The sequence below is a fragment of the Neoarius graeffei genome, chromosome 11 (assembly GCF_027579695.1).
Source record: "Neoarius graeffei isolate fNeoGra1 chromosome 11, fNeoGra1.pri, whole genome shotgun sequence".
Taxonomy (NCBI): Eukaryota; Metazoa; Chordata; class Actinopteri; order Siluriformes; family Ariidae; genus Neoarius; species Neoarius graeffei.
Window position 1 is genome coordinate 9,039,660 of NC_083579.1, and position 12,696 is coordinate 9,052,355.

The 12,696-nt window shown below is 40.6% G+C and overlaps 1 protein-coding gene across 2 annotated transcripts in view; it reads left to right on the plus strand.

The window, feature by feature from the left end:
• fmn2a (formin 2a) overlaps positions 1 to 12,696 on the plus strand; it is a 144,891-nt gene that overhangs the window by 93,633 nt on the left and 38,562 nt on the right. For both annotated transcript variants that reach the window (XM_060933370.1, XM_060933369.1), the window contains exons 11-13: positions 3,474 to 3,620; positions 6,965 to 7,024; positions 9,633 to 9,753. In XM_060933370.1, coding sequence (XP_060789353.1) covers positions 3,474 to 3,620; positions 6,965 to 7,024; positions 9,633 to 9,753 — 328 coding nt within the window. The remainder of the gene's footprint in view (positions 1 to 3,473; positions 3,621 to 6,964; positions 7,025 to 9,632; positions 9,754 to 12,696) is intronic.

A 12,696-nucleotide genomic window follows, 5' to 3' on the forward strand; every position in this document is an offset into this window, starting at 1 on the left:
AAACTTTGTCTTCACGATAAACTGCTTCACATCTGAAAAGAATTGTCTGTTTGAACATTTCTGGTGTGTTTCTTTTGCTTCAAAAAGATTTTAATTTCTTTAATACTATATGAAAGGCTTGGGAAGCCAGAGACTACATGTGACGCTACAGTCAGAGAATTCACTCTTGCTTTCAAATTCTGCTGAATTAACACTAGTAGTGTCTCCTCTTTATCTGAGCATGTTTATGAGTCTTTTTCCTCCTCCAATGGGAAACTTTTTAAAAAGGTTTTCACCCACCATAAGGGGATTACTACTTTCTTCCACATTAACCAACCATACTTGTTTCCTCATTATCGTCATGCACCACTTCCGATTATATGCCTTGTTTATCGCGGGTCATGTTTATCTCCTGCTGTGGGCCCACTGCACTTGTGACGTGGTGTAACTGTGGGTGTATTAATGTTAGTAAAAGCTCCAGCTTCATCCTTTAGTTCCTGAATGGCATTGGTGTTTACGTTTTCTATTGTGCTATCTGAATGTCCTTTGTCTGTTGTGTTAGTGTTAGCATTCACGTTGTTTTCACTAGCTTCAACAAACATTGTTGTTGTGTTTCTCAGGACATGCCCTGACCATGTGACCAGTTTGACCATAACCAAAATATTTCATTAGATTCATGGTGGCATATATAATATAGTTGAAATCTTCCATTAAATCAAGTTCCTTGTTGTCATTCATAATGATGTATGCAAATCACCTGAAGGATACTATGTGTTTAAGCAACAGGGGTTTACTCATTATGCTGATCATTTTTAACGGAGAGACTAATTTACCATCATGAGAGAGAATGTGTGTCAGTATATCGTCCTTTATAAAGGATGGAACATTTGATAAGATTATTTTCTTTGAGGGAGTAGCTAGTGGCAGCACATTTACCAGAATGCTATCCATTGATGACTACACCTCCATCCATTCATTATCTGTAACCCCTTATCCTGTACAGGGTCATGGGCAAGCTGTAGCCTATCCCAGCTGACTATGGGTGAGAGGCGGGGTACACCCTGGACAAGTCACCAGGTGATCACAGTAGAGCCCTGCACTCCCGCGGGAGTCCCGTGGGACTCGCGGGACCCGCCGCAAAGCAGTGTGGCGCGGGACAAATTTTGAAAGCTCATTGCGGGCACGGGCAGGACCGGAAGTGCACATATGCGGGCGCGGGCGGTGATAAGCTGCAGTCCCGCTAACTAAAAACGTGTTTGAAAATTTTTTTATAAATTATTAATTTATGTCTATCATATATAATTTGTGCTGGATATTTTATTTGACATTAATAAAAACATTTTAAGATGCCTAAATTTGCAGAGTCAGATTGCCAGATTGAGTGAGGAATGGCATCTTAAATTTGCCATTGATCACCCTAACGGGAAATCCTTTGATCACTCTAATGACTCACAGTTCACACCCAGCTCGCAAGAGAACCATGAGTGAAGTGATTTACTGCTTGTGTTAGTCTGCAACTCTAATCAGAGAGACAGGTTACACAGTGACGGTAGGCTTGACTCAATGCTATCCCAGAAATCCTTCCTGTATTATGCAAATTTGCCTGTCCAATCAGAGGCGGCCAAATTTGCATATTACAGGAAGGATTTCTGGGATAGCATTGAGTCAAGCCTACCGTCACTGTGTAACCTGTCTCTCTGATTAGAGTTGTAGACTAACTCAAGCAGTAAATCAATTCACTTCTCTTACTAGCTCTGCTTTGCAATAAAAAAAAAACCCACCATTGGTACAAAGCAAGCCCATTCACTTTTTTATGCTGATCAGAGAATTACAATGGTTTCTCATGTGATAAAAATATGCGATTTGCGATTAAATATTTTAATCGCTTGACAGCACTAATTATTATTATTATTATTATTAGAGACACTACATGCTGAATTCAGAAACAAGGTAAATAATAACGAACGTGAGCTGTAGATATTTATGCTCAAATCCACTCAAAGTAGGGGGCGGGGCACATCACGCTGTGTCAAGACAAGAACTTTCCTGAGAAATAACGCGAACGTCTGCATCATCGGGATTTGCAGGCGAGAGTGGGACTGAAAATCATAATTTTTTTGTGGGCGCGGGCGGGAGCGGGACTGAAAATCATAATTCTTTGCGGGCGCGGGCGGGACTGCACAATGCGGGCGCGGGCGGGAGCGGGACTGAAAAATCCGACCCGCGCAGACCTCTAGATCACAGGGCTGACACCGAGACAAACAACCATTCACACCTATGGTCAATTTAGAGCCACCAATTCACCTAACCTGTATGTCTTTGGACTGTGGCGGAAACCGGAGCACCCAGAGGAAACCCACACAGACACTGGGAGAACATGCAAACTCTGCACAGAAAGGCCACTGGGCTCGAACTCAGAACCTTTTTGGTGTAAGGCAACAATAGCATTATTCATTCAGGCAGGTGACAGGATGTTAACGTGGCCCATAGTTTCACTGATGGTTAGTCTACAAACTTCAATGCTGGTAGTAGTGACCATTTTAATAACGTACCACTGTGCAAGAAAATCAAACTTCCTTTCACCTGTGTCACCCCCCCCCCCCCCCCCCGTATTTTGGGTGGCACGGTCGTGTAGTGGTTAGCACTGTTGCCTCACAGCAAGAAGGTTCTGGGTTCAAGCCCAGCAGCTGACGGGGGCCTTTCTGTGTGGAGTTTGCATGCTGTCTGCGTGGGTTTCCTCTGGGTGCTCTGGTTTCCCCCAGAGTACAAAGACATGCAGGTTAGGTTATCATGGGGTGGCCTTGGGCTGAAGTGCCCTTGAGCAAGGCACCTAACCCCCAACTGTTCCCCAGATGCTGTTAGCATGGCTGCCCACTGCTCTGGGTGTGTGTGTTTTCATTGCTTCAGATGGGTTCAATGCAGAGAGGAATTTCACAAATGTACATGTGATAAAGTTCTTTTTCTTAACCATTTTCTCAGGCAAAGAGAAGGGGGGCGCAAAAGTCTAGTGAGTTAACTGGAAAAAAAAACTTAACTAAATGTTAAAAGAAAGTGCGAAGAGGCTATGTGCTTTGTACAAGAGAAGAAAGAAGGAAGAGACAAAGTAAAGAGAAACAGCAGGCGGCCACGTTTAGCGTTCACACCACTCCTGGCTCCGCCCACTTACTTAGCACATGTGCAGAGAGAAAGAAAGAGAGACAGATAGACAGACAAAGTACACAGAAACAGAGTGAGGAACTGATAGACTGATGGAGAAATTGAGAGAGACAGAGATTGGTTAAGAAAGAGAGCAAGGAGATACAGAGAGAGAGAGAGGGAGAATACACACTTCCGACCTGAGTCCAGTTGGCTTGGTGTCTTGGTTAAAAGTTAATCCTTTATTTATTTATTTATTTATTTATTTATTTTTTACAAAACCGACCCAAATGAATAAAACTACAATTTGTTGGGAGAGAGAGAGACAATTAAATAAAACCTGAATTTTCTCTCCTCAGGCTCTGAGATGGAGTAAAGGTGTGTTGCAGGTTCTCGGTCTGGTTCTCGCATTTGGGAACTTCATGAACGGAGGGAACAGGAGTCGGGGACAAGCAGACGGCTTCACCCTTGACGTCCTGCCCAAGCTCAAAGACGTGAAGAGCAGTGTAAGTAGGCAGGGCCTCATGATGCTGATGATCATCACCACCACCACCACACCCATTTTACCTTACAAGTCTAACTTAACAACACCAAAGTAGCTAAGATGAAGTACTAAAAGGAAACACCCCAAAGTGTTTAATTCCTTTTGCATGATATTTATCAAATATCATAATGTTTATTTATTAAAAACATCCATTTATAGTTACATTCAATGTTGTGGAACATCTATGAACCAAATTAGTTTGTGTTCTTACTTCCGTTATACTGTAGATACTATACACAGCCGTTCCCTCACCAGCCTCTCAGCTTCTCTCTCTAGAAGTAAATAAGAAAAAAATGCAACTTGTGATGTTACCCTTACTAAGTGTTACCCTCTGAGTGTTACAAAGCAAAGTGCTGACACTGGAGGCTCCTTCCATAATAGTAAATAAACATCTTCTCAGAGCAAACTTCACCATAGTAAAAACAAAATGCGTATTTTGATTGTGTGTATGTGGAGCATTTGCTGTACAATCCCTGTGAAGCTGTTGCTATAGAAATGGTAATGTATTACAGTTAGATCATTAATATTAATGAGAGCATCAATGACTGCATAGCTCACTCCGGCCCCATCTAGTCCAGAAGGAATGATCTAAAGTGGACCACCTTGCGCAATAAATGTTGCAAGCTATACACACTATATACGTACAAACTATATATAGAAGCAATATCCACCCTAGGAATACCGATCTATTCGCCAGAAAGAATCCAAAATGGCAAGGAATTGACTGAGAAGAAGCGATTTTTGTAATTAAGCAAATCTGGGTAGAATTATATGCACCCTAGGTACCCCTACCTTCATGCCAGAAAGAATCAAAATCGATGAATTGAGAGAAGTGATTTTCATGAAATGCGGATGACGGATGATGGACAACACATGATGGCATAAGCTCATCACCTATCAGCCAGAGGAGCTAACAAGAGATTTGACTGGCAACACCTTCTGACCAATCAGATTTGAGAATGTAACAGTGCTGTGGTATAAAGTCGATATAGTAGAAGGCACTTGGTTGAATACAAATGTCCCTATGAGGATAGGATTACCTGAGAATTTTGATCTTGCGGAGATATTTGGTCCCAAAAAAAAAATAAACTAAACTAAAGGAGTGAAATGTTTCCTTGTGCTTCCCGTGGTTAAGGTTAAGATGTATATAGTACAACCCCAATTCCAAAAAAGTTGGGACAAAGTACAAATTGTAAATAAAAATGGAATGCAATAATTTACAAATCTCAAAAACTGATATTGTATTCACAATAGAACACAGACAACATATCAAATGTCGAAAGTGAGACATTTTGAAATTTCATGCCAAATATTGGCTCATTTGAAATTTCATGACAGCAGCACATCTCAAAAAAGTTGGGACAGGGCCAATAAGAGGCTGGAAAAGTTAAAGGTACAAAAAAGGAACAGCTGGAGGACCAAATTGCAACTCATTAGGTCAATTGGCAATAGGTCATTAACATGACTGGGTATAAAAAGAGCATCTTGGAGTGGCAGCAGCTCTCAGAAGTAAAGATGGGAAGAGGATCACCAATCCCCCTAATTCTGCACCGACAAATAGTGGAGCAATATCAGAAAGGAGTTCGACAGTGTAAAATTGCAAAGAGTTTGAACATATCATCATCTACAGTGCATAATATCATCAAAAGATTCAGAGCATCTGGAAGAATCTCTGTGCGTAAGGGTCAAGGCTGGAAAACCATACTGGGTGCCCGTGATCTTCGGGCCCTTAGACGGCACTGCATCACATACAGGCATGCTTCTGTAGTGGAAATCACAAAATGGGCTCAGGAATATTTCCAGAGAACATTATCTGTGAACACAATTCACCGTGCCATCCGCCGTTGCCAGCTAAAACTCTATAGTTCAAAGAAGAAGCCGTATCTAAACATGATCCAGAAGCGCAGACGTCTTCTCTGGGCCAAGGCTCATTTAAAATGGACTGTGGCAAAGTGGAAAACTGTTCTGTGGTCAGACGAATCAAAATTTGAAGTTCTTTATGGAAATCAGGGACGCTGTGTCATTTGGACTAAAGAGGAGAAGGACGACCCGAGTTGTTGTCAGCACTCAGTTCAGAAGCCTGCATCTCTGATGGTATGGGGTTGCATTAGTGCGTGTGGCACGGGCAGCTTACGCATCTGGAAAGACACCATCAATGCTGAAAGGTATATCCAGGTTCTAGAGCAACATATGCTCCCATCCAGATGACGTCTTTTTCAGGGAAGACCTTGCATTTTCCAACATGACAATGCCAAACCACATACTGCATCAATTACAGCATCATGGCTGCGTAGAAGAAGGGTCCGGGTACTGAACTGGCCAGCCTGCAGTCCAGATCTTTCACCCACAGAAAACATTTGGCGCATCATAAAATGGAAGATATGACAAAAAAAGACCTAAGACAGTTGAGCAACTAGAATCCTACATTAGACAAGAATGGGTTAACATTCCTATCCCTAAACTTGAGCAACTTGTCTCCTCAGTCCCCAGACGTTTACAGACTGTTGTAAAGAGAAAAGGGGATGTCTCACAGTGGGAAACATGGCCTTGTCCCAACTTTTTTGAGATGTGGTGTTGTCATGAAATTTAAAATCACCTAATTTTTCTCTTTAAATGATACATTTTCTCAGTTTAAACATTTGATATGTCATCTATGTTCTATTCTGAATAAAATAAGGAATTTTGAAACTTCCACATCATTGCATTCTGTTTTTATTTACAATTTGTACTTTGTCCCAACTTTTTTGGAATCGGGGTTGTAGATCCATCCATCCATTATCTGTGCAGGGTAGTGGGCAAGTTGGAGCCTATCCCAGCTGATTATGGGCGAGAGGCGGGGTACAACCTGGACAAGTCGCCAGGTCATCACAGGGTTGACACATAGAGACAAACAACCATTCACACTCACATTCACACCTACGGTCAATTTAGAGTCACCAGTTAACCTAACCTGCATGTTTTTGGACTGTGGGGGAAACCAGAGCACCCAGAGGAAACCCACAGAGACACGGGGAGAACATGCAAACTCTGCACAGAAAGGCCACTGGGCCCGAACCCAGAACCTTCTTGGTGTGAGGCAACAGCGCGAACCACTACACCGCCGTGCTGCCCGTATATAGATAAACCACTGAATTCAATGGATCTCCATGGAAGGTCCTCACAAGAACACAAGAATAGTAAGACAAAAATGTGTGCGTGTGTGGGTCGCCTCTTGTTCTGAGAGCTTCTTGAAACTCAACCATCCTCATAATTATAACGACTTAGAGAATATTTTCTGATCTCTCTCTTTCTCTTTCCATGTATCAGGATAACTCCCAGAGTCTCCTGTCCTTCATCATTGCTTACTATCTGCGACACTTTGATGAGGTATGCTTTCCACCCATGTTTATTTCTCTCTCCTAATTTTTTTTTTTTTTTTTTTGCTTCATTTTACTCTTGTTTTCCCCCGACTGACCATCGGCCGACTTAGAGGAGCCGATAGTCTAAATAAACAGCTGTGACAGATGTGGGCTGTGTGATGTGTATTTAATTGAGAAAAGATGGCATGTTTCTATGTTTCACCACAGGCTCTGCGGTTCTGTGCATTAAAACAATATAATGAAATAAAATGTACACATGTTTCTGTCTTACTCTCAATGTAGTCGTTCAGCTGAGACATGGAGTTGTGTGAGTTTTGTTTCTTTAGCTTTAAGCCAAAGTAATGTTGCTGACAGATAATGGAAGCATTTATTTTGCGGTGGTGTCTCTCTGCATTCGTATCAAACTTAGGTAGGAGGTGTGGCCTAATGATATGTCAATATGTCACGTTAAAAGTGATTGGGATGATGATGATATAGATTTAAATAAAAAGCAATGTTTTTTGAAGTGTGTGTGTGTGTGTGTGTGTGTGTGTGTGTGTGTGTGTGTGTAATGATCCAGACATGCAGTTTGTGTCGATCTAAATTGGAGGCTGTAAGCTCCCATTAATTGTTTGTAACACCAGCCTTTAAAAGGCAAACTTTGTACACCAAACATGTGTGAATGATGACATTTCAGCAAAGTAGAAAATTTTATTGGTTTATTTGTTTGTTTGTTTGGTTGGATGTCTCTTTGTGTGTTTGGTTGGTTAATTAATTGATTACTAGCAGTTCACTGTCTGGCTGTTCATTTGTTTGTCTGTGTGTGTGTCTGCTTAGGTGGTTGAGTGGGTGGGTAGTTGGTTGGTTGCCTGTCTGTCTATTTGTTTCGTTGGTTGCCTGCCTGCCTGCCTGGTTGGTTAGTTGTTGGTCGGTCGGTTGGTCTGTCTGTATGCTTGTCTCTCTGTCTGTCAGGTTGGTTGGTTGGGTGCTTGTCTATCTGGTTGCCTGCCTGGTTGGTTGGTTGGTTGGTTGGTTGTCTGTCTGTTTGAATGTCTGTCTGTCTGCCTGATTGGTTGGTTGGTTAGTTGTCACTCTGTCTGTATGCTTGTCTGTCTGTCTGTTTGGTTGGTTGCTTATCTGTCTGGTTGCCTGCCTGGTTGGTTGGTTGTCTGTCTGTTTGAATGTCTGTCTGTCTGTCTGCCTGCCTGGTTGGTTGGTTAGTTGTCACTCTGTCTGTATGCTTGTCTGTCTGGTTGGTTGGTTAGTTGTCACTTTGTCTGTATGCTTGTCTGTCTGTCTGTTTGGTTGGTTGGTTGATTGGTTAGTTGTCTGTCTGTCTGCTTATCGGTCTGGTTGGTTGGTAGATTAGTCTGTCTGTCTGATTGTTTGGTTAGATTTGGGACAAACTCAGTACCCAGGAAAGGCCTAGTCTTTGAGGAGCAAAGATGGTCTGAGGATCTCCAGTTTGTCAACAAAATGAGTCTCTATTGGAGACAGAGGGAACACATCCTCTTCTTCCACAGCTATGCCTTTGTAATGTGAGCAGAATGTGGTTTTGCATTGTCATATTGAAATTTCCTTGGAAAATATGTCGTCTTGAAGACAGCATATGTTAGATATGGATATTTCACCCTCTACAATGCACAATATAATTAAACGATTCAAGGAATCTGGAGGAATTTCAGTGCATAAAGGGCAAGGGCTCAAGCCTAAGCTGAACACCCATGATTTCCGATCCCCCAGACAGCACTGCATCATGCACCATCATTCATCTATAGCTGATAGAACCACATGGGTTGGTTGAGTGGGTGGGTAGTTGGTTGGTTGCCTGTCTGTCTGTCTGGTTGGTTGGTTGGTTAGTTAGTTGTCTGTCTATCTGTAGATAGAAGATTGGATAGATTAGATAGAACTTTATTGATCCCTTTGGGTGGATTCCCTCAGGGAAATTAAGGTTTGTCTGTAGGTTTGTCTGTCTGATTGTTTGGTTAGTTAGTCTGTTTGTCTGTTTGGTTGGTTAACTGGCTAGCTTTCTACTTGTTTACTTATTTATTTTCTTGTTTCCTTATTTATTTGTACGCCATTTTAACCCTTGCATTCTCATGTTATTTCTGTTACGATTAATTAAAACTGATGATAATTACTTTAATTATTAATGGCTGTTAGTTAGAAGTTATTCATTCATTCCCCTTCATCCAGTATTCATTCTCTCACACACACACACACACACACACACACGCCCCCCTTCTATCAAATGGGTCCCAAGCACTGTATGTCTATTTTTTTTTAAAGTTCTGTTTATCAGACTTTTGATTGCAGTAATATGTTTTTCAAAAATATTACAATACTTGGCATATAAAATCAAAACAGTTTGGCTCGTATGAATAGAACTGAACATTAAACACACAGAATGACACACACTGTGAGTTCAGTTCTTCTCTTCCTGTATCCAGAAGAAGTAATTATAACACTGTCTGACTGTTTGACTCAAACAGCACGAGAGGAAATGAGATTTGTGGAATAAGGTTGAACTTGTTCTGATCTGGCGTGTGTTTCCAAACACCCTGTCTCAGTATAATTGCTTTGTTTAGCTGATTCGGTTGTGTGTGTGTGTGTGTGTGGTGGGGGGGGGTTGTCAGGAGGCAGGCCAAGACACGTGTGTGTACCCTTTGCCAGAGCCACAGGACCTTTTCCAGGCGTCACAGATGAAGTTTGAAGATTTCCGGCGTGACCTCGGCAAACTACGCAAAGATCTAAATGGTGAGAAAGGCAAACACACACATCACGTACACCTACAACACACACACACAATCACCAAACCGGGGTTGTTGTACATCATATAACAGGAAATTTAATAAAAAATTATATGTTTTGTGTTGGGTTTAGTTTTTGAAATAATATTTTGAAATATTATATAATGCTATAATGATAATAGAGTCTATGGCCGAGTGTGATATCCATCTGTTTATTTGTTTACAACGTATTCGAACATTTTATCTAATAATTTAGACTTTGTGCTGATTTTTAATGTAGTTTTAAATAATTTAAACAAATTTCAATAATTTTAGCAAATGTGTATTTTATCGTAATGTGCACTAGATGTTGGGAGAAGGTCACAGAAAGCCATGCTAACATTGGCTTAATGGCCATAATGCTGTGAGGTTTCAGCATTAGATAATTAAGGATTAAAACACTTGGTAGGCATGTTGTTATTTAACAATTATTTGGCGAAATGAATATTGGTGAATAATAAATGGGGCAAAGTCGAGGTTATTATTTAAATAATATTGGCTGGCATTGAGTGGTCCATCAGATATATTCCATTCAGCTAGCATGATACTGAACGAGTTGAAGATGAGTAGCTGAATGGAATATATCTGATATACCATGAAAAAAGCCAGGCATTATTATTATTATTATTATTATTATTATTATTATTATTATACATTCAATGGAACAATTATAGATTTTACAAAAAGTTAAGAACGGGGTGTAACTTACCAATATTGAATGCTGATTGAATGCAATTCAATGTTATCTCAACCCACTGTACTGTACAAAGTCAAAGTTCTAACAATAGAAATGGTACAAGTCCAAAAAGCCTGAACCCAGCTTATATACAAGCTATATCCAGGTAGACAGTTCAAGTTCAAACTTACTTTAGGTCGTAGTTAATCGTTACATTGCAGTTGTTCAAAACAAAAGGGCTTTGCTGAGTGAAGTCCACAAGTGAAGTCCTCTTGTAAAAGTCTCCATCACTTTTCCTCACCTCCAAGTAGAACTTTGACAACATTTCCGCTATTGCTCTCTTTTCCAGTTTTTCAATGTCTGTTGGTATGTTTTTCTCTTGTAAATATAAGTGAAGAATATCCATTGAAGTTTTTGTAGCCTTTCGGATGTTCAGCGTGTCTTTCACTTTCAAAATTCTCTCCAAATGTTCCACTTTTAATGAAGCAAACCTCGTAGCCATGTTTGTGTATAAACTGTCAGTCATTCGCTAGTGCGGAAGTTTTACATCTCCGATGTGCCTCTTTTCCAGTTTTTCAATGTCCGTTGGTATGTTTTTCTCTTGTAAATATGCATGAAGAATACATAATGAAGTTTTGGTAGCCTTTCGGGTGTTCAGCGCGTCTTTAGTTTTGGTTTTCAGCTTATTTATTTAGTGCTTAAACCGAGCGCTGAATTAACCCCGTTTTCTCTCTCGCTCCCGGCCGACAAAGAAATGATCGTGCGCATGCACAGCAGAAAAGTTTTGTCATTGGCTCTTTGCATGAGTTCTGATGTGTCATGTCGAGTTGTCTTGACAACGTGCAATATTATAACAATATTGCATGCTCATTCTCCATTGGGGAGAGTGGCGTAATACATGCAGGGATAAGTGATATGATAATATTGCATGCCATCAATAAACCCACTAGAAGGGAATAGAACACTTTTTTTTTTATTCCATGGAAAAAGTGGCCTGTATGTATAATAATATGGAATATCTGTGAAACAAGTGAGGTTCCTGTTATAAGTTTCACTATAGCAAGTACAAATAGTCATTTCCTCCTCAGCCTCTATATTTTTACCCTTACTTTAATAAGCTTGTCAAGTTACTGAGAAAACTTAAAGCCTCCATAATAATAAATAAATATTTTTTTCGCGGTCCGGTTTCCATCAAATCATACGCTGATTGGCTGGCGAACGGAGTTACGGACCCCAGTTACGGACCTCTGGCGATTCGCTCATTCACAACAACAAACAACATAGTAGCATTTTTTTGTCAACATTTATCTTTTTTTTAATAAGATTTATTTATAAGATTATCAAAAATCTTATAATTTTTTGCCAGCCAGCATTTCTCAGAAGAATAGCATTAATTTTACAGCATGGATAGCAATAACGACAGTGTTCACAGCGAAAGCGAGTTTTACTACCCTGAGGAAGAAGAAACAAAAGAAAACATTTCAGGAGAAAGCTAAAAACCTCTAACTGTTGCTAACGCCGAGCTAAAAACATGGCTGAATCCTGAATGACTCAATTTTGTATAAATAGGGGACTATATGGGTGGCAAAATGTAGTTTTTTTCCTGCCATGGAAGTGCACTTGTATACCGAGGAGGAAGCAATTTGCATTACAGCCGTGAATGAGGATTCAAAATGGCGGCTCGGCTCGGTTTTGCCTTTCGGGCGCTCTCGTTTTCCATTAGCATTTGGTAAAGAAAAAAATATTATTTACCAGCTTAAGGTCAGTCCGTATGGTGAAATACCGTGACCTCGGCCTTGAATACTGACCTCGAGCCAGAGGGCCTCGCTCAGTACTTTCAAGACCTCGGTCACGGTATTTCACAATACGGACCTCCCAGCTGGTAAATAACATATATATATTTTCCAGTTATGACAGAGAAATTAAGATCAGGATGATATCAATGAATTAAGACAATGAACTACAGCAACACTAAAGGACAAACATGAAACTAGACTTCACCAATCCAGCCCTGAACCACAATGTTAATGCAACTTGATCACACTCTATGATACTTTTCCATGCCTTTGTCATTCTCATAAACCCCTGGGATTACTGAGCTGTTATTTGCTACAAGCCACCAGCTGGCTGATCAGTGCCACACATGACACATAGCATTTTTGCAGCCTCTATCATTAGAGCAAACAAAGTCTAAAAGAATCCAGTCCCATACAGGCACGGACACTGATCAATAAC